This window comes from Tenrec ecaudatus, chromosome 14 (assembly GCF_050624435.1).
Source record: "Tenrec ecaudatus isolate mTenEca1 chromosome 14, mTenEca1.hap1, whole genome shotgun sequence".
Classification (NCBI taxonomy): Eukaryota; Metazoa; Chordata; class Mammalia; order Afrosoricida; family Tenrecidae; genus Tenrec; species Tenrec ecaudatus.
The window spans coordinates 14,946,666-14,967,491 of record NC_134543.1 but is presented as its reverse complement, the minus strand read 5'-3'; the positions used below and the strand labels follow the sequence as shown (position 1 = coordinate 14,967,491).

General features: G+C 45.0%; 1 protein-coding gene and 1 pseudogene across 4 annotated transcripts in view; one reads left to right on the top strand and one right to left on the bottom strand.

Moving 5' to 3' along the window:
* Positions 1–20,826, top strand: part of ZC3H14 (zinc finger CCCH-type containing 14) — a 38,471-nt gene that overhangs the window by 7,417 nt on the left and 10,228 nt on the right. For all 4 annotated transcript variants that reach the window (XM_075532356.1, XM_075532355.1, XM_075532357.1 and 1 more), the window contains 7 exons: positions 1,751–1,791; positions 2,378–2,573; positions 2,905–3,334; positions 4,652–4,815; positions 5,196–5,296; positions 6,934–7,089; positions 17,934–18,008. In XM_075532356.1, coding sequence (XP_075388471.1) covers positions 1,751–1,791; positions 2,378–2,573; positions 2,905–3,334; positions 4,652–4,815; positions 5,196–5,296; positions 6,934–7,089; positions 17,934–18,008 — 1,163 coding nt within the window. The remainder of the gene's footprint in view (positions 1–1,750; positions 1,792–2,377; positions 2,574–2,904; positions 3,335–4,651; positions 4,816–5,195; positions 5,297–6,933; positions 7,090–17,933; positions 18,009–20,826) is intronic.
* Positions 8,211–12,069, bottom strand: LOC142426051 (large ribosomal subunit protein mL42 pseudogene; annotated as a pseudogene).

The following is a 20,826-nucleotide window of genomic DNA, read 5'->3' as shown; positions in this document are numbered from 1 at the left end:
GTTGGTTTCTTAAGTTCCTTTCTCCAACAAGTTAATGTTTATGGGAAACAATTTTTTGTTTAAAAAATTTTTTTGACCTTTTATTTTTTTGGTGGTTAAAGCCCTGCCTTCATTTGACAAACAGACACAGAATTCATCTTTCAAATTTGGCATTTTGAAACATTCAACTTGGTTTTCAAATAAAAGTGAACAATGCTTTCCAGTGTTATCTTAACTTTCAGACCACAAAGGTCTTCGTTCAGCTGGACTGACGACTCCGTGTAAGGTGGCCTGGTCCTGATCCCTGGTCTGAGGCTCAGTGAGGGCTGGGGGAGGGGAACCATGTGGCCCAAGGGGAGAGGGCACTCCTCAGACTAGAACAGGTGATGGCACTAGTTGATGGCCAAGGCAAACCTGAGGGATCGAAATGGCCTGCTTCGGTTTTGAATTGCGAGAGACGGGAAAGAATACCAAAACAAAGTCCATTGCTGGGGTAAAAACACCTCGAACTTCTGGTCTCAAAACCAGTTTCCCTTCAAGGTATTCTTGCCCCAGCAGGTCACACCATGTGCTTCACAGCTCTCACGAATTCTTGTGAGAAATTCCACATAGGATCTTCCAGGCTCCTATTACACACACATCCCAAAGGACATGGCTAGGTCATGCTTCTCAAGGTGTTGTAGCGTTCACCGATTCCGCGTGGGTGACCTCATCCCTGTGTCACCGAGGGCCCCCAGGTGTTTCCTTTTTGACTTCAGCAGGACTCACAGCTTACATTTTTTGTGTGTGACTTGACCGGTAGGGTAGAACCTGTCTCCGATCACCTGGCGGGATACTATAGGCACATTTCTTACACGAGCAGGGACATAATGGAATGTGAATTTAAAATCTGATCATTTCCACTTTCCACAGATGTCATTTGCTGACATACGCTGATTGAAGGGATGGTGCCCCCATTTGGCCCCCTCTTCCCAAGTTAAGTGTTCATGATCCCAGGCCCCAGCTGGCTGTCTGGGCGCTCCCTTGGGAAGCCCTACAGTAATTACAGTTACACAGTGGCGGGTAACTGGGTTCTGGGAGAAACAGTATTAAAATGAAAATTGTATTTCCGGGAAACACAGCTTCTTGGCAGGGTGCAAGGGAAGTGAGCTTCCTCCAGAACCACTATAATTCATGCTCACACCATTTGTTTTGTAAGCAGTAGTCAGGCAAAGTGGTCTAGCATATTTCAAGACCATTTATAACTTGTTTCACCTCCCAATTCAGCTGTCCAAGAAGCCAAGTAAGTAGTTAAAAATCAGCTTAAACTCTGCTTAAGTGATCGTTTATGGAGCATGTTCATGAGCCCCTATCATGTTTTACCACGTGCTTCACGGAGGGTTTAGGCCTTAGAGAACCACCTTGCATTCCTCGTAGGCCAGGACGGTGTGGATAGAGGATACCCTTAGCTCACTGATAGCTGCAGAACTAGATTTATTTTAAAAATCTCTCCTGTCTACTCCGTTTTCCAAAACTGCTGAAAAGAGCAATTTCAAGACACACAACCTAGTGAAAGGAAGGTTTCAATAAATATACCAACATAATGGAAAGTTTTAATAAAAACCTTTTTACTGTAAAACTTAGAAATTAATTTTAATACTGCCCAATAAATGTCATTTAATAACATTCATATTTATCCACGTTTTGCTTTTTATGATGCTATCAAATTTGGAGTGGCTATTGAAATGTTTCTTACTGAAGGAGGCCTTTAATAGTTTGCTTTTTCTTTTAGGCTTCACGGTGTGTTAGATAAACTTCGCTCAGTTACTACTGGTAAGATTTATAAAGAATACCTTTTTTTTCCCTTGTAGCATGTGGTTTTTCCTGTTTCTAAAGTCATATTTATATTCCTTTGTGGGAGAAAAAAATTGAAAACAGTTCATCCTAACATTTTTAGAAAGCCTGTATTGTTATGAATAAGGGCACTAAACTTAGAAGATGATTTAAGCTGGAATTAAGTAATTTGTGATGAAGAAATAATTACAGAGCTGGGCAAAGATTCTCGCAAGGATGATGTCTCAGGATCTTATCATTGGAATAATGTAAATGTTAATGTTGTAAAATAATTCAATAAATTATTATATACCAGGGAATATTTAGTCCTTTAAGAATCATGTGGTAGAAGAATAACATGAGAATACACATGCCTAAGATAAATGTATTTTTTTCCCAAAAAATATGTAGGAAATTTTTTCTCAGAAACACACCATTGGGATAATTGGTGGGCTTTAGTTCTTTGTGCTTTATTGTACCCAGATTTTCTGCAAGAAACATGTATTGCTTCTAGATTGATGTTGAGGGAGGGCAAGTCTGAAAACAATAAAAACAAATGAGAAGAGTCATGTGCTTTTCTTGCCAGACCCCTCTAGCCTAAAGTCATCCGATAGCAACATCTTTGATAGTAATGTGCCTCTGAACAAGGGCGGCCTCAGCCGAGGGGAGGAGCGGCGACACGAGGCCACAGTGTCACCCCTGGCCGTTTCCAGCTCCAGAGTTGAAAAGAGAGATTCCAGAGTGCCCACCAGCTCACAGGATCAGAAAACCACTAATGCCAGGTAAGAGCTCTGTGTGTTTGTGATCATGAACATGAGCTGTTCCATCGTGACACGGCTCTGTGCAGCAGTCTTCAGAAACAGTGGGCTTGGTCATGAGTCATGTTTCCAAATAAAATAATGATTAAGACCTGGGTCAGTAATGACTGTCTTTCATTTTCGGTGTAGTCAATTAAAAGTTTTTAAAAATTCGATTTCAGAGTAGTTTTTAATGGAGTCGCTAAAGGGTATACCCCAACTCTCACGTGAGTTTTAAAGGGACTGTTCTTTGAAGAGGGGACAGTATTGCTGTAAGCTGGTAGTGACAAGGTTTATGCCGCTGTTGTTTGAACAGACCGACGTATGATGATGGAGCTGCAACCCGACTAATGTCAACAGTGAAGCCCCTGCGGGAGCCGGCACCCTCAGAAGATGTGATTGATATTAAGCCGGAACCAGATGACCTCATCGATGAAGATCTCAACTTTGTGCCAGAGAATCCCTTATCGCAGAAAAAACCCACAGTGACACTAACATACACGGCTCCTCGCCCTTCTATCGAAATCTACCGGCCGCCTCCCAGTCGCAATGCGGTTGGTGGTGCTCATTTAAACAGGTTGCAGTTCCAACCACAGCAGAACAGTATTCACCCTGCGAAACCAGGCGACATTCAGAACAGCCGGGTGTGTGACTCGGGGCGGCTGTGTGAGCCAGAAGTCCTTACCAGCTTAGAGAAGACGTACAGCCCCTTCTTTAGGAACAGCTCAGAGAAAATGAGTGTCGAGGTTTGTGCTTGCTCTGAAAGTCTTGCTTGTCAGGCTGGAAATTGGCCATGGTAGCCGTAGAATGTGCATGAAGTAACTGAGCATACATGGCAAGTGTGTTTTAGGCTGGTTTCTGTGTGATTCAGAACACAAGGGTAAGTTAAAAAGTGTTGCTACTAGTGTTTCAGTTCATCCAGGCACACGTTATTCCAGACAGAACGTGTCCAGGTGTGTTTCTGCCATCAGCGGATAGCTATAGACAAGTCCTCTCCGGAGCACACTGTCTTAGTCTTGTAAGGGTGCCTCCCCTCAAGCACAGCAAAACAAAAACTAAGGCTCAGGGCGATCTGCTGGGTCAGTTACGTTCCAGGCTGAGAGGTCAGCTCAGAAAGCGCTGGAACTTTGTGGGGAATTTTCAAGCGGTAGTTCTGATACATTTTCTTGAAGGACACAGGATGATCATGGGATCATTTCCACTTTGGCATTGGTGAGAAAAAGGCCAAGAAAATTACAATGAGGAATTTTTTTTTTAAACCACAACCTGCTTGTTCTTTGAGGTCAGCAAGGGCTGTTGTATGAGGATTTGCTGGGAAACCTTACCCCATCCACTCCATGGCCCCAATCTTACTCTTCAGATTGCTTTTTTTCTTCCAAACCTCAAAGAACATTGAGAAGGAACATTTGGGCTCTCAAGGATGCTGGAACTTCCAGTCTGATGTGGTGTCAGTCCAAGAGCACAGAATTCTTCAGGGCAGGGTTGGAGAGATGGAAACACTGCCTGCAAACGTGTCTAGACCTAGATGGAGGCTCTGCTGAGAGAGAATAGCTTCACATTTTGTGTGGGTTGGGCGCCGTCCTTTTTGACTTAGCCTGGTATTACTTGGACAGATTTTCCTCTCCATTGTAGATTCTATATTTTGTGTGCTTTCCTGATAGGGTGGCACTTGAGAGAGCCAATCTCGGATGATCCTACAGGTAAGCTATAGGCAAGATCTGTGTGGAAATGACGTTTTATGGCTTCAGATATTCTGTAATGTGATTGTACATGATCATCATCATCTGTGGCTCACATCCTACCTTTGGGGAGGCTTCAGGGCAATTTTAGACTCTAGTCTAAGAAGCGACCAAGCAGCTCTGTTTTATTGCTTCCTCGGCAGCGCTGTGGATGCACCTGTCCATAAAGGAGGATGCAGCTCTAATTTTAATTTTTGTTATAAAGATTAGCTAATAAGAATAACATTTTCATTTTTTAAAATGTAAGACTGCCTTGTGTTTAAATTTGGTGGCTTTCTGAGCCCACGTACATTTGTTTATTTGTCTAATATTAACCAATTGCAGGAAGAAAATTTTCGGAAGAGAAAATTGCCTGTGGTAAGTTCAGTGATTAAAGTAAAAAGATTCAATCAGGACGGAGAGGAGGAGGAGGAGGAAGACGACGAGTACGGCTCTCGCTCAGGAGGCGTCTCCAGTAGTGTGTCGGTGCCGGCCAAGCCTGAAAGGAGGTACCTGCACGCATCCGTACGCTAGGCCCTGCTGTCTGCAGGTCCGCTTGCGCCGCCTGGGGGACTTGTCGGGGGTCTTGAAGAGACTTGAGAAGCTAGCATTTGACTGAATAGCGTATAAGACTTCTGCATTGGCATTTCAGAAGCACTTAGTCGTGGGAGAAGCAGTGGAGATGATGGTAGAGAATATTAGGAAAACTGTCATATGGGGGAAATGTCCGTACTCCTTACCAGAACGTTTCAAGGCTCCGGACTAGTTAGATTTCCTAAAAACGACAGGTTGTCTGTGGGAAGCCTAAGAGAAATCGGTAGGAAGATCACAGGAGGCGGTGACCGCAGAGAGCAGAACAGCTGATGCAGTGCCTTCGCTTCCCTTACAGACCTTCCCTGCCACCTTCGAAGCAAGCTAACAAGAATCTGATTCTCAAGGCTATATCTGAGGCCCAAGAATCCGTAACAAAAACAACAAACTATTCTACAGGTACTTTGCATGTATGATGTTGACAGTGGGTTAAAAACACACACACAAAAAGCACAGCGGCAGGTTTGAGTGAGCTGAAAGTGATTGCTCTCTTGAGTTGTGGTCAGTCACGTTTCCTGCCGGATGTCAAGAAGTTGAGGCTTAGGCAAAAGTAGTTGTCGGGTGCCACTGAGTCACCTCTGGGGCACAGGGACGTAACACCGTCGGTCCAGCTCCTGCCCCGTCCTCACAGTCCTTGCTGTGTGAGAGCCCAGTGTTGCAGCCACTGGGTCCCTACGCAGCATTGAGGGTCTTGCTCTTTTCTGCTGGCCGGGTACCAAGCATGATGCCCTTTTCTGGGACTGGCCCCTCCTGGTAGTATATCCAAGTTATGTGAGACAAAAGTCTCACCTACGCTTTTAGTTCACATTCTGTCTGTACCTCGTCTGGTAACCCATCGTGTCATCAGTATTCTCACTCCGGAAGCACCTGTTCACCGTGGATGACCCTACACATGTATGAAGTACTCGTGGCAAACGCCACAGCAGGGAGCCCAATGGGGAGAGAGATGGAGTAGGGGATGACGGCATTACGCATATATCAGATGGAGATTAAATCAGTTACAAACGGACCTTACAGAGATCGATTATGAAATGAAACTAAATGAGGATGACCATGCATAAGGGATCTTCTGAAAGCTTATGGGAACATGGAATTTTTCCATGAACTTTGTGAAGGGCCCCTCTCTCCTTTGCAAACAGTCGTTACATGGTCGTCTCTGATGAATGCACTTTACGCAGTGCTGTGCTTGTCCAGTCTCTCATCTGTTGTGATCCTTCTTGTAAAATAAACCTTTGGCTACCAATATTTGATACCAATGTCCATAGATCCATTCCCCTGTCTTCTTCCTAAGTTAACCTGGAATATGAGATGGATTGTGGAGGCCTAGTGTAGTGGTTACGAGTTGGGCAGTGATGAGCATAGTTGCCAGTTCAAAACTGCCAGCAGCTCTGTGGGAGAAAGACGGCTTTCTGTTCCCGTCAACAGCTACAATCTCGAAACCCCACAGGGGGCGCGATGAGTCAGCGTGGGCACGATGGCAGTGAGTTGAGGAAAGGATAACTGATAATATTTGGTACAGGGATTGACCACATTATGGCTCTTCTCTGGTCTGTGAGCATCAGTGGTTGTTGGAAGCGTTGGGCAATATGCTTACTATAACTTTAAAACTTCTTTATATTAGAGTTCACCCAATGAACTCAAGGAAATAAAATACTTTCTTTACCTTTAATGATCTGAATTACAATTTGGACTTGATAAAAGATGATCGCGCAGAGCTTATATTGCATTAACAAATGCTTATAAAAAGTGTATAAGTTATGTATTACTATTGTTTATGTAGATAAGAGGGGCCTTCAGAAGAGTTTGTGGAAAAATTCCACATTCTCACAAGCTTTCAGAAGGTCCCTTATACTTGGGTAATGGATCAAACATCACTCAGGAGCTATGTAAAACAAAAGAGGTGCTGTTTCTGAACTGTTGTGAACTCGTAGGCTCTAAACCCAAGGAGGTGCCCAGGGTTTAATGTGACATCCACGCCACCGAGTTGTGATCTGTTCCTGAACTTACACTACCGTTTCTTTCCCTTTCTGTCAAAGTCCCACAAAAACAGACTCTTCCAGTGGCTCCTAGAACTCGGGCTACTCAAGAAGAATTGCTCGCAGAAGCGGCCCAGGGGCGGAGCAGGACGCCCAGAGTAAGTCCCGCGGTCACAGAAGAGGAGGCAAAGGGAGAGATGACAGAGAAAAGTCAAGGTAATCATCTCAGTGATGTGCACGCGGAGCGGCACTCCTCTCATGAGCCAGTCATTCTGTTCCAGTGGAGATTTTAGGAAATGCTAATTCTACTGTGAGAAAAGCGATGAGTTTTAGGTCTAGAAACAGAATTCGAAGGGATCATAGGAGAAACATGCAGTTTTCAAATGATTCTCCAAGCTGTTTAGAGTTAGCAAGGTGTTGGACACAATTCTCCCATGCACTCAATAATCCAGTCCTGCTAACTATCACAATGTGCTCATCTCTACAAATTTCCTTAAAGGTGTAGATCATCTCCGTCTCCCTTCCCCTTTTCATAATAACCCCTGTACTCACAAACTTGAAATCCCAGTTACCTGGCATGTCTCTTAGCATGCTGTCTCTGACCTGCCGGATGCGTCTCATTGTCCCGGACTTGACTTTATCCCCTGACTAGCTGCAGAGCCGCCAGGTCATCTTTCTGCCTCCTCTTTCCCGGCCCCCTCATTCTTGTAAAACCACACCTGTCTGACTTCCCCTCCTGGGAGACAGCAAATCTACCACCACCCCCACTCCCTTTGCTTTGAAGGAATGCCTGAAGTGTAGCCTAGTCTTCAGATACGCCACCATCTGGTCTCTGCTCCCGTCAGCTCCTTCCCGCTGCTATCCAGCCTGCTCCCCTATCTTCCCTTCAGCAAAATTAGTGTTTTACTTCGCTTTCGCAATTAAAAATTGGAATTTTAAAACCCAAGGGGAGAAAAATGATGGTCATGATGTTATTTCTGATTTTATGTTCTTGTGTGTGCCTTTCCTACCTCTGTAATACAATTAAGAATTTAAAAAAATTTTTTTCCTTAATGTTATCTTGAAACTGTTTCAGATTCATCTAAAACTGTAGTTCCATAAAGCCTGATGGTTTCTTCCTAGATTTGTCTCTTTATTCTCTCTCTCTCGCTCTCTCTCATGTGGTGTGCAATTTGCTTTGCCAGCACTATATGCCATTCTCATAAAAACGACTAAGAACGAGAAGATCCCTAAATAGCCAGCAAGCACAGCTGGAAAGTGTGAATGAGCCAGTTTGAGAAGCGCACCTGGGGAGAGAACGCCTCCAGTGCAGGAGCAGGTGGGGTACCAGGCTGTCATCAGTGCGTCTGAACTGCACAACTGGGTGGAGAAGAGAGAGAGGGAGAGGATGTCAGAAGCTCTGGGGGGTGGGGGAGGACAGCGAGGACCTCTCGTAGCCAACGGAAGGGAATCCTCCTGGAAGATGAAGCACCATTCGAAGCCATAGTGAAGGCTAGATTGCTGAACAGGCCATGTACACGGTCAATAAAGGAAACAAGGAATGAAGAGCAGAGAGAATGAATGGTGTAACAGCGCAGTGTAAAAGTAGATCAACTGGAAGTTACTGTTTTAAAATAGAAGACTAAGAAACGATAAAAGACAACCAAATGCATCAGAATTAGAATAACTTAGATAGGAAATGACAATGTCAAGAGAGTTTAGAGAAATTCACTAAGACTAGAAACAATGCATGTGGTAACAGCAGCAAGAGTTGGGTAGTTGTGAGGCTTTTTAGCTCTCTTGGGTCTTTGGTGTGTGATTAAGCCTTTGGATCCAGCAACCAGCTTGTATACTTGTGGTTTTATTGATTCAAAAACATTTCTTTTGTTTTCTCATTGATTCTGGTCTTTATAATATAATATATCCTCGTTTTTTTTTTCTAACTTTATCAGCCTGTCATTTTCAATGGAATCCTTGATGCGTACATTTTTCTATATGTACCACTTTTGCTACATACCACAAGTTTTTTGTTGTTTTGGTTTTCTAAACATTTACTTTCTATATGAGCCCTTGGTATCAGCTCTTCTTTTTACCCTTCCTCTCCCTCCTCACCCTTGTGACTCCTTGATAAATGATAAATTATTATTTTCATATCTTAAACCGACTGCTGTCTCCCTTCCCCTGCAGTTTCTTATCTCCCTCTTCTCCCCACCTTCCCCTACTCTCTTGGTATTGCTGCTCCCATTCAGTTATTGAGGTTTGACCTGGATCTCATGTGTCCTGAACTCTTTTCTGTACCTGTACCTGTGCACATGCGCCGGCCAAGCCTGCAGTGAAAGGCAGGACTGGAGTCAGGATAGTGGGGGTGAGGAAGGAATCCTCCAGGACCCAGAGGAACGTTGTGTGCTTCATCGGTGCTGTCCTGCACCTCGGTTGACTCATCCCTTCCCTGTGACCCTTCTGTGAGGGGACGTCCCGTTGTCTACAGATGGGTTTTGAGTCTCTGCTCCACCTCCCCTGGTTCTCAACAGTATGTATATATCAGACCTTTTGGAAACACTGTCGTGTCTAACTGCAGATAAAGACTGTTAGTCAAATGCTTACTTGTGCAGAGTGATTTCTTCAGGTATGATTCTGACTTGCATGTAGAAATTGACAGAGGTTACAAATGGTTTTTTAAAAAATTTTTCCCAACCGTTTATTGGCACTGTTTATATCATACAATAGTTCATTTGTCCAGTCATATCAAGGAGAATTGTACAGTCATTACCACATCAGCTTTAGAGCATTCCCACCTCCCATGGTTAAATTTCTTTAAAATGAGGTACGCAATCACAAGCCATTCTAGTGCTCCTCCCCCCTCCCGTTTTCATTGTCTCCTTTCCCTTCCTGTCGTCCATCCCCCCCCCCCAGTGTTTATCATTATGCATCTACACGTACTATGCTTCATAGCGGGGAGACCCAACAGAAAATAATAAAAACCAAAATCATGCTAAGGTGGTAAGGATAAAAACAGAATACAGCCAAAGATACAAATAGTGCATAAGTAGGAGAAGATCCCCAGCAGCATTCAAGAGCCAGGGAATACATTCTGTCATGGACCCAGGAAGAGATACTTGCACCCAGAGTGAATTCAGGTCATGTCTATACATACGGTGGTCAGCTGGCCAAATAACAAGTTTGCGTATCACAAACTTTGTATACCATCATTTAATTGTAAGTATCTTTAATTTTCATTTTGATTTTGATGTTTGACCCATGAATTACTAGGAAGTGTTTTTAAATAGCAATTTACAGTATATGTAGGTTTTGGTTTTTTTAAAGTTTTTATTATAAACTCATTGCATGTTGTGGTCAGATAATGTGATCTGGGTGATACTTACCATATATACTCGTGGATAAGCTGCGATTTTCAGTACAAAAAATGTGCTGAAAAACTGGGGTTTACCTTATGCACGGGTCAGTGGTACCTCAGCGAGGTGTAACATCTCGCAGGTGATTGCCGTTCCTCCGCTGTTCATTCAAAGCCCTGCTGACACTGCAGGGGTTTGAATGTTTGTTTACTCACATCTAACCAATCAGAGCCGTCCTAGGCTGTGGACGGCTCCAATTCGCAAAGCACCTGTAGCGATTCACTTACGCTGGCAGCTGAGCTGGTAAGGATGTGTCTGTGGCTGCGCTCATCTCTCCCCTCTGGTCTCTGTGTTAATTCACATCCTGCATTTCCCACCCTAGGCTTATCCTCGGGTCAATCAGTTTTTCTGGTTTCCCAGGTAATAATTAGGTCCCTCGCCTTATACTTGGGTCGGCTTATATTTCCAGTATGTATATACGGTAGTCTTCAGAATTGTTATGGCTTGCTTAGTGCATCACTACCTTTTTAGATATTTCATGTGTATCTTGGAAGCAAACAAACTCGACTTGTGGGGCTAAGAATTTATTATTGTTCAATAGATCAAGCTGGACAATCATGGTTTTTGGAACTTGACTTTATAGTTTTTGGTCTGTTGGATTTGTCAGTAATTGAAACGGGCTTGAGATTGTCCACCATAATGAGGTCGTTAGTTTAATTTCTTTATTACCATTCATCCATTAGAGCCCTGGTGGCATGGTTGTTATGCATTGAGCTGAGAACCACAAGGTCATCAGTTCAAAACCACCAGCTGCTCCAAGGGAGAAAGAAAAAGCTTTCTACTTCCATGGAGTTACCGGTAGGTAAGTCTCAGAAACTCACAGGGGCAATACTCCCCTGCCAAGGAGAGTTGTTCTGAGTTGGAATGACTCTGTGGCGGGGAGATTGAGTTGGGCGGCAGTGAGATTGAGGTTTGTTTCCTTTGAGACTATTACAGTAAGCGTGTACGTGTGTCCAATGGTTAGATCTTCCTGCAGATGGACCCTCTTTTTCTTTGGCCCTCTGTGCCACATGGCGCTGTATCCTGAAGTTAGTGCTGTCTAATATTAGTGAAGCGCTTGAGTTCCTATTTGTCGTCTCGGTCTTTTCCCAAGCCTTCATTTTCGGTTGTCTTTGATCTTAGGTTTAAGCATGGATGGCTCTCAAATAGGATTGAGATAGGGTTTTGTTTTTTCAGCCAACTTGAGGGTTTGCCTGTTGTTGGAGACTTCAGACCATTCATTTAAGTTATTGGTGCTTGTTGATCAATTTCTACTTTTTTTGAGTATTTAAAAAAATTACTTTATTTGTACATAGTAGGGACTACATTGGTATTTTTCTCAAGTGGCAAATGAGGCAAAAGATAACATTTCTCTCTGATTCCTAATGCGAACCTCGAAATCATCATTGGAGGATTCCGTTTCTTCCGACGTCTGTGCTACTGCCCATGAGGACACCAGCGTGCTTCGTGGTAAAGTGCATTGTGCTAAGTTGTTCTGTCCTGGGCCCTTGTTGCAGGGGCTCATCTTTCACTGCCAGTCTACTTTTCAGCACATGGTCATGTGTTTCTTCACTGTTATGTGCAGGATCTGGCCGAGGAATAGGTTTGGTATGTTCCTATGGAATGTCCACAGAAGGGTGGCAGCATACTATTGTCCTGCCATGGGATGTCGAAGCAAGCTCGACGTTGCGGTTACAGTCATCTGGGAGACGCAGTGTAGATTGATGGCAGACATCTTTTGCCATACCATCTTATCAATTCGAAAAGATAAATGTTTCAGGGCAGTTCTGTTTGACAGTGCCCATGTTACTGCTGCCACTGCCATGCTGGACCAAGATATGTGTTTCAGACGGTGTGGCAAAGATGTGATGCAGAGACTGAAACATCTGCGTCCAGGCACATCTGTTTTCATCCCTTGACGGGTCCTCACGGCGGAACCACCCTGTTGTCTCCCATTGGCTCCTGGGCGACATCAGCGCCTCTACTTTATTCTTTTGCACAGTTCGTTTGCCTGCCTTCCTATTTCTCTGCTCAGGTTCGTTGATTGCTGTTAATTACCCTAATTCTCATTCTCTCTCTCTGTATATATATTTAAGTCTAGCTGTATATACATATGTGTGTATCTCTCTGTTCCATCTTCCCCACCCCCATCTATTGCACTGTTACTTTCCTGTCCCCTGCTTCTGCAGGTTCGAATTTCTTTTAACTTTTCCTCACCTGCCTACCTGTGTTACAGCCTTAAAGGGCTGTCGTCCTGTAGGTTAACGAGTCAACTTCCGTTTTCCTTAGGTGTTTTCCCTGGGAGTCGGGCCCGTTGTTCTCTAGGTTTGCTCCAGGGCCTTCAGCCTAGCACTTCGTCCTACCTCGGCTGGCTCCCGTGCCTTCTTTCTCAGAGCACATCACGGGAAAACACTTGTTAGCAAAGCACCTGAAGGTTAAATTTTCTACAGCTCTCCTTGAACGTGATTGATATTTTAGTTAAGCAAGGAAATTTTTTCCTGCTGAACTTGGAAGGCATATTGTTTCATATCTTGAAGCTTCTGTTGGTGCTGTTGATTGCCCAGCAGATGCTCATTTCATTGTGAAATTCCTGTGTCTTTACCCTCTTGAAACTTAGCCTTTTTGTTTGTTTTCTTCATGTTCTGAAATTTTACTATGTCCGGGGCACTGCTGGAGGAGCCCTGGAGGGTAAGTTCTTAGCTGCTAACCCAAAGGTTGGTGGTTGGCACCCTCTGGCCCTGATGGCAGGAAGAGAAGACTGCTCTGCAGAGACGCATGAGCAGTTCCTCTCTGTCCAGGAGGCTCCCAGGGCAGGGCATCACCGTCCACTGAGAGGCAGGGTGTTTTAGATTCCAGTAATTCAGACAGAATGCCTTCTGTACCATTTTGACTCAAAAATAAAACTCCTTTTAGAAAGTTTCTCTCTAACAGTTCTTGTTGGCATTTATTCCACATCACACAATTCAGTGGTTCAAATATATCAAGGATTGTACGATCATTACCACAATTAGTATCAGAACAGGAAACCCCCTCCCCTGTGATTAAATTGCCTTTAAAATGAGTTGTGTAATTACCTTCAGTTCTAGTGCTCACTGCCCCGCATTATTTCTCAACACCCCCCCCTCCCGCCCCCGGCATTATTTCTTTAAATGTGTTCTTGCCTTTGTTTTCATTGTTCACTTCATTTGGAAATTTTTAGTTGAATATAGACTCCTAGTTTGATCTTTTATCTGGCCATTTCTTTTCTTTCTTCAATTTTGACTTGGTCTTGCTTTACTCTAGAATATTGACTTCAACCCCATGCTGAGTTTCTCTCTGCAGGTGGGCATCCTTGGGATTTCCACAGCTTGTTCTTGCCCTGTGGTTTTCATGATACCTTATTTTATCGATGAAGCACTATCAAATTTGTCTGAAAGAATTGGCAATTCCCCTCAAGATCAAGTTTTTAGGGTTTTTTTTCCCCTAGATTGTTTGTTTTCTCATTTAAAATCCCCTACATTTTTATAGGCTTTAAAATGTCCCTGGCAGTGCAGTGGTTATGTGTTGGGCTGCTAACTACAAGGTCAGTGGTTCAAATCTACCAGTGACTCTGAGGGAGAAAGACTAGGTTTTCTACTCTCATAAAGAGTTAGTCTTGGATACCCACAGGGGGCAGTTCTGCCCTGTCCTATATGGTTGCTATGAGTAGGAATTGATTCAACAACAGTAAGATTTTTTTTAAGGAAAGGCAGTACAAAGTCTGTCCCATTAGGCCAATCTTTGCTTTGGGCAGGCTTACTGCTCTCCTCCCCGCCTATTTTAAAGATTTTTTCCTTGTGATTGGAGTGAAAATTTACGATGCAGATTGGTTTTTGTACCAACAAATTATATCTGTGCCCATGCTCTGCCTTTAATGAAGTAGGCAGGGAGCCGGGGCCACAGCCGCGGGGGCGGGGGGGGGGGGTCTGCAGCTGTGGAGGAATGTCCCAGGGGTCCAGATACTTTTCTCAGTTGTTTTGAAAAGAACTCTTTGGTGAAAAAATAAAGCATTTTAAGTATCTGCCTGTGGCGGTACCAGTCCCCAGCCTTGTTTGTTGCTCCACTGCCGTCCTCGCGCATGACTCCAATGTCTCTTGGTTACGTGACTCTTGGCTTGGCTCCTTTTGTCTGTACGCGGGCCTTTAAAATTCACCTTATTGTCGTTGGGTCCATATGTGTATTTCTAGGTGGGACCTGCCTTGTGAATTCCCAAGCTGCTGTTCATTTGTTTACTTGGCACTTCTTGGGTGTATATATAATGTTTCAATGTGCTTCAGCGTCTTAGTCTATGAACAAAATGAGCAGCCGCACCTGCCTCACCTTCAGTGTAAGAATTAAAACTGTCTGTGATCAAGCCCTTTCAACACAAGCACGAAGGCCATTTTAATTGGGAAAGATTCGTTTTCTCAACAAATGGTGCTGGGACAGCTGGTTGTCCATGTGCCCAGAATGGAGTTGGGCTTGACCTCTTCCACCCAATCATTCAAAGACCTAGAACTGTAAAGCACTGAGGATCCAAACACAGATTAGCAGTGCTTTCATAGATGTGATACCAAAAGCACAAGTACCCAAGGAAGAACGAAAAACAATTTCATGAAAACTTTCTTTCATGCCTGGTAGGACACTGTCTAGAAAGTGAAAGGCCATCTTGTAAAATGGGAGAAAATATGTGCAGAGCAGGGTCTGGAAACGGTCTAGCATCAAATCTCCGACAAGTCCTCTGTTCCTCTCACCCTAATAAGTGTATACCATGCATGTTCCTGGTGGCGTAAAGGTTACAAGGTGGGCTGCTAACTGCAAGGTCAGCAGTTCAAAACCACCAGCTGCTCCGAGGGAGAAAGATGGGGCTTTTATAAAAGAGAAAGTTCGGAAACCCACTGGGGCAGTTCTACCCAGTTCTAAACAGTTGCTATGAATCAGCATCAACTTGATGGCAGTGAGTTTGGGTTTTGGTTTTTATACATACTTACACAGATGAATTCCACTATTGCTCCATAGATTTTTTTTTTTTTTTTTGCTCCATAGATTTTTAAATACCAGTGATCCTGGGTCAAACCACTTTCCTTTGCCTTAATTCATAAAGGAATTGCCAAGTACTTCGCTACCCTATTTCCAAGGGGAATTGAAACTCAGGAGATATAAAGCATAATTTAGAAATAACCTGAAGATTGAAAAGTCCAGTTTAATAGGTGAAGTGGAGGAATGTAGTAAATTCACAGCATCTCCAGGTAGTTAATATTAGATTGCTGAATCTACGGTTCGGCTCTTCAGTGTTCTCCCACATGACGTAGATAATTTAAAAAAAATTGTTTGACACATGTCTGCCTTCAGCCAATCAGGAGCCAGGATTAGTTCTGTCATAATTGAGTATTGTTGGGAGAAGAGCTAGTCGTAGGACTCGGGGTACGGGTTACGGCTGCTTAGTTGTAGTGAAGAGAGAATTGGTCTGGTTTGTGTTTTAACATTTTCAGGTTTACTTTTGAGTTCTGGCTCCAGAAAATGCACAGCCCTGCCTTGTTAAATGATAAGTTTTAAAATAGTATTTGCTGTTAATGTTTCTTAAGGTTAGCAGCTTGGATCACAGCTTCTACTTTTGATGAATGAGTTAAATGGGCTTTGAAGACAAGATCACAGAGGAGTAGAGGCAACAAGGGAACCTTAAGGGGATGTCTTCGAGGTTTCAGTCATCTGTACCAATTTACTTCTCACCGGCGCCAGTTGATTTAGGTTCAGAAGCAAATTCCTCATGCTCACTGAATGAGCTGGACAGTATTTCAAGTCTTTTAAGGAAAATATCAACAGATATCAATGAAATTAAAGGAATGAAAGCCGCAATTTTGACAGTGGAAGCAAATCTTTTTGATCTGAATGTTAGAGTGTCGCAGAATGAAGCAAAGATTTCGTCTTTGGAGGTTAAGATGAATGAGTATTCTTCATCCACCTCTGAATGCAACAGGCAGTTTGAAGATCTTCAAGAGGAACTTGATTTTGAATCTCAGTCAGGGACTACTGATGTCAAAATAATTGGTTTCCTTAGAAACATTGAGAAAGGTAAACCTTCAGGCTGTGTCGTGTCCTCTGGGTCTGTCTGCTTCCTTTGTGTCTGTCCATCATAGCTTGACTGGTAGCTTGAACGCTACACTATTTCACTTAGGAGCCGAACTCCATCCTTTCTCAGTGGATGACTTAAAAATCACGTTTTGAAAAGACAGATGAGAGTGGTTTTTCCCTTTATCTGAGTGAAATTCTTTTAAAATGAGGAATGTCTCCATTCACTGTTTATGTTTGAACTTCATTGTTTGGATTGAAAGGGCTTTCTTCCCAGAACCTTGCCTCTGTCTGTCTCCCAGGCTGCCCTGCTGGAACACAACCTGGCTAGTGAAGCCTGGCCTTTAGGGCGTGGTCCCCAGAATTGATTGTATCTTCCATGATCATTTTAGAAGGGATTTGTTGTTGTTTTCCCTCACTTTACAGCTAAAGCAGATTATAATGTATGCTTTAAAAGAAGGTTTTAGAGCATAAAATTACAAATGCAGTGCAGCTTTTAAAAATTTTAAATGTTTTCAAGTAGAACTTGGTACTCGCTAAGGAATCTCTGATTGTGATGTTTGTCCTCAGTCAGCAGAGGTAACCCATTGGTAACAAGTGCACTTCAGGGTTTCGCACCCTGTCAAGTACCTCGGTCTGGACGCTGCAGGGTCACACGTTTGTTTTCCATCAGCAAGGGAGGACTCAGTGTCTCCTCTGCACGCAAAGTGGTTGACAAGAGAAGGTTGACATCCTCCCACAGCATTCAAGACAGACGTTTGTTCTGAAAACTTGGAGGTCATGGAAGTTCAAGAAATTTCATTTCTAAGTCACTGGTTTGTTTTGCAATGTGGCTATTAGGAAATGATAAATCTGTTTAACCAAACCCACTGCCATCAAGTAGAGTCCAGCTCATAGTGATCCAGTAGAACAGAGCAGAACTGCTTCACAGACTTTATAAGACTGCCCCATCTTTCTCCTGGGCATTGGCTGGTGGGGTTGGACTGCTGTCCTGCTATTAGCTGTCAGGTGCTTTAACCATTGCAACCACCGTGGCTCCCCATTGAGCTGTGAGGAAGAGGAAACACTGGCTTGAACATCTTTCCTTATAAGTGACCTAGACAGGTATTTTTGTGCCTTGCAGACTTGGAATCTGGACGGCAGAGCTCTGAGGGCCATGCTTACTCCTTTGCTTTTGGGAACTCCATGACCAGACACCCAGAGGGTCTTGTTTGGAGGAGTGAGGGGAGGTGGGTGGTAAGGGGAGAGTTCATGTGTGAAGGGAGGTGCTGCCTATATTGGGCTTGCCGTTAGCTCTGGCCTGTCCCGTACGGTGGGTCTGTAGGCTTCACCCCTGACAGGCATTCCTGCCCTTTTTCCTCTATCTCCAGGGTCTCCAGGTGATAACTTTGAGCTTGAGCGAATGGGCTTCCTGGCTGGGTTCAGCCTGAGTACAGCTCTCTTGCTGTAAGAAAAGGAAAGGCCTTTGGTGGAAGTGGTCCTGAAGGGGATCCCTGGAGCTTTCAGCTGTTTTTAAAACTTTGAGCTCCCAGAAAGAAGAGTTTTAGCATAATTTCTGGGAAATCCACGTGCTGGTATTGTTTTCTTTTTAAACTTAGTGACGTTTCAAACTTTATATTCTAGGACCACAAGAGAGACAATTGCTCTCCCGACTGCAAATCGATCCAGTAATGGCAGAAAGTCTGCAGCTCACTCAAGGTTAGTAGTGACCTGAAGTTTTCATTGTATTCTAGCACTTGTCAGTTGCTTTTTTCCACCTCATTTGCTGTGTCTCATGTCCCTCAGATCCTGCCCTAAGACGTTGTGCTTAGAGCTTGGAAATAGTCTAGGTCCTGGAGACCAGCTGCGCTCTCCTCGGGGGTCTCTGCCTGTCTTTGCCACCGCACCCAGAAGCTCCCTTTCTCTGATGGTCCTTGTCCCCTCTTGGATGCCCCCCCCCCGACTCCCTGACCTGCTCTGTCCTCTCTACCCAAGTCTCTTAGCCCTGAGTTAGTTTAGCATCCTCACTTTGCCCTGCTAACCTTAGCTCCTGTGACCCTCACTTATTTCCAGCTAGACTCACTGGGGCCCCACCTTCTACTTTGTGGTGCCACTGGAAGTTACCTCTGTCCCCAGTGCATTCAGGTACACACACCATGAGGGGGTTTTTAGGACTGGGTCTAAACCACCAACCAACCAACGGCCTCACAGTGGAGTCCCGACGCACAGCACACCCGTAGGATAGAGTAGAACTGCCCCATAGGCTTTTCGAGACTGTTGATCTTTACAGACGTCGACGGACATGTCTTTCTCAATGGAGTGGCTGCTCGGCTTGAGCCTCTGGCCGGCCTGACAGTTAGCAGGCCAGGGCTTTAGCTGATAGGCTACCAGGGCTCCTTGGATTGGGTTTAGTACCATATTTATCTGTTTCCTCCATGCCCAGCTCCTGCCGGCTGTCTCTTCTGTGTCTGAAATTTCTGCTTCCTTCTCTAAGTCTACCCTAAGTTGGAAGCTCTGGTCCTTGGCCCCCTCCCTGTCATCTTCCTGACCTGTCTCCCCTCTCAGTTAGGACCCAGCATTAGGGGCTGTTCCCTGGCCCTCCGCTGACCTGTGAGAGAAAGGGCTGTGCTGTCCCCCTGACAGTCACCTCCACCCGGGTGCTGCCTCCTGCCCGTTTGCTCGCCATATGGTGGTGCTTTCAGCCCGTTCCTCCGTGCTTGGTTTTGCCCTCACATCTGCTCGATTCCATCTGCTTTCTGCGTAAGAGTGTCCCTTCACCACGTGTGGCAGCCACGTCTGTATGTGTTGTCTCCATGTGCTACGCTCGTGCTCATGCCCCTTCGTGATTCACTTTGCTCCCACTCTGTCCATGGGCTCATCTCGGAGTCAGGTCGTTCTGTGAGGCATGCTGAGAGTGACTGCAACCCTCGTTTACCTTCAGCCATAACCCTTCTGTTTGTGTTTCTTTAAAGTCTCGATTTTGTTTCATGGAAACAATGCCGACCTTTTCCAAATCTTTTTCAAAGATTTTTGATAGGATTTTCTCCTTCTGTTCTGGTCTTGCTTTCTGTAAGCAGCTTGTTTTGATGGTTGTCTTTCATGGTGGGCGTTTTCGTCAGCTCCCTGGGGATCCTGGACTGCTCGTATGTAAAAGTGGGCATGAAAAAGACCATGGGTGCATTCTTGGTTCATGAGTCGAGGGGCCTTTGACTTCCCATTTGGATATTGATCCTGTTGTGGGTAGCGATTCCCCTGGCTCTAGTCTGAGGACCCACAATGTCAGTGTCTCAGGACGGTCTGGTTCTCAAAAGAAAGGTGTTTCGCACAGTGCAATGTCATCACTGCCAGAGCTGTGGGAGCCAAGTAGAGAAAGTGTGTGCATGTGTATACGTGCGGCTCAACACCAACTGTTACAGAATGTTCAACTAACAGCACCCCGTTTCTGTGTGTCATATCTTCCTTTAGCATGATTGCTGGCACGCTTCTGCTTTTACCTCCTCAAGACACTTGGCGGTCTGCTTTTCTCCAGGGGAGAGGAGTGTATTTCTTTTCATCACAGTCAGCAGAGGTGATCCAGAACTCCACACCTCTCTTTTCCTGGTGTGCAGACCCAGAGGCTAATGTACCACAGGCCCCTCTCAGGTGATCTGCAGGAAGACTCATCGCTGAGCCTCCCCGCTAGCCCCAGCGTAGACCTAGGAGAAGGGGTGTAAGAAGTGCCAGATGCAGACAGCAGACAACCAGCCTCTACAACTGCTTCCTGGGTGGCCATCCCACCTGTTGCCTTCTTTGCCCTTCTCCTCAGTCTCTCCCCAAGAGCCTCTCTGCTGCCACGTGAGAGTTTGGTGGCTTCACCAAGTAGCCTCCTCGTCACCTATCTGTCTGTACTTTCAAGAGAATCGTGGTGCTTCCTCCTTTCCCAGTTATTTCCATTGTGGGTTCAGCCCCGGCGCCTACTCTCCCTTTATCGGCCTCTCAGTGGATTTGAGAAGGGAACACAAGTAAATGGCAGGGGTTCTGCCTGCAGCCTTTACCTGGAAGGTGTCACTTACTCTCCTGACTGGCTGGCTTCTGCTGGCCCCGGCAAGGTGTCGGTGGACTGCACATTGGTGTCCGGGGCCCACCTCCCTGAAATCTGTCACCTGTGACACTCGAGGTCGAGGTTGTCTTCCGTCGTTGGGCCCGTGGCTTCTATGACAGTGTCTCCTTGCTCTCCATTTCCCATTCTTTCTCCTCCTCCACCACTTTCTGATCAGCCTCCCCTGTGTCCTGCCCTCAGCTTGGCTCGAGTCTCCTCCGCAGTCTCACAGATGCCATCTCTTGGAAGCCTTCTGCCTCAAGCACAGGGTGGTGGCAGGAACTGATGGCCCTTGGGCAGAGTGTGGCGCCACGGTGGCTGGCCTTGCGCCCTCAGTGCTCGGTGAGCCCCTGAGCTGCAGGCTGCTCATCTGACAGGGAGAATCTGCTTTGTGCCTTCATGTGAGGATTCTTCTTTTTCAAAAATCATTTTATTGGAGGCTCTGACTGTTCTTATCAC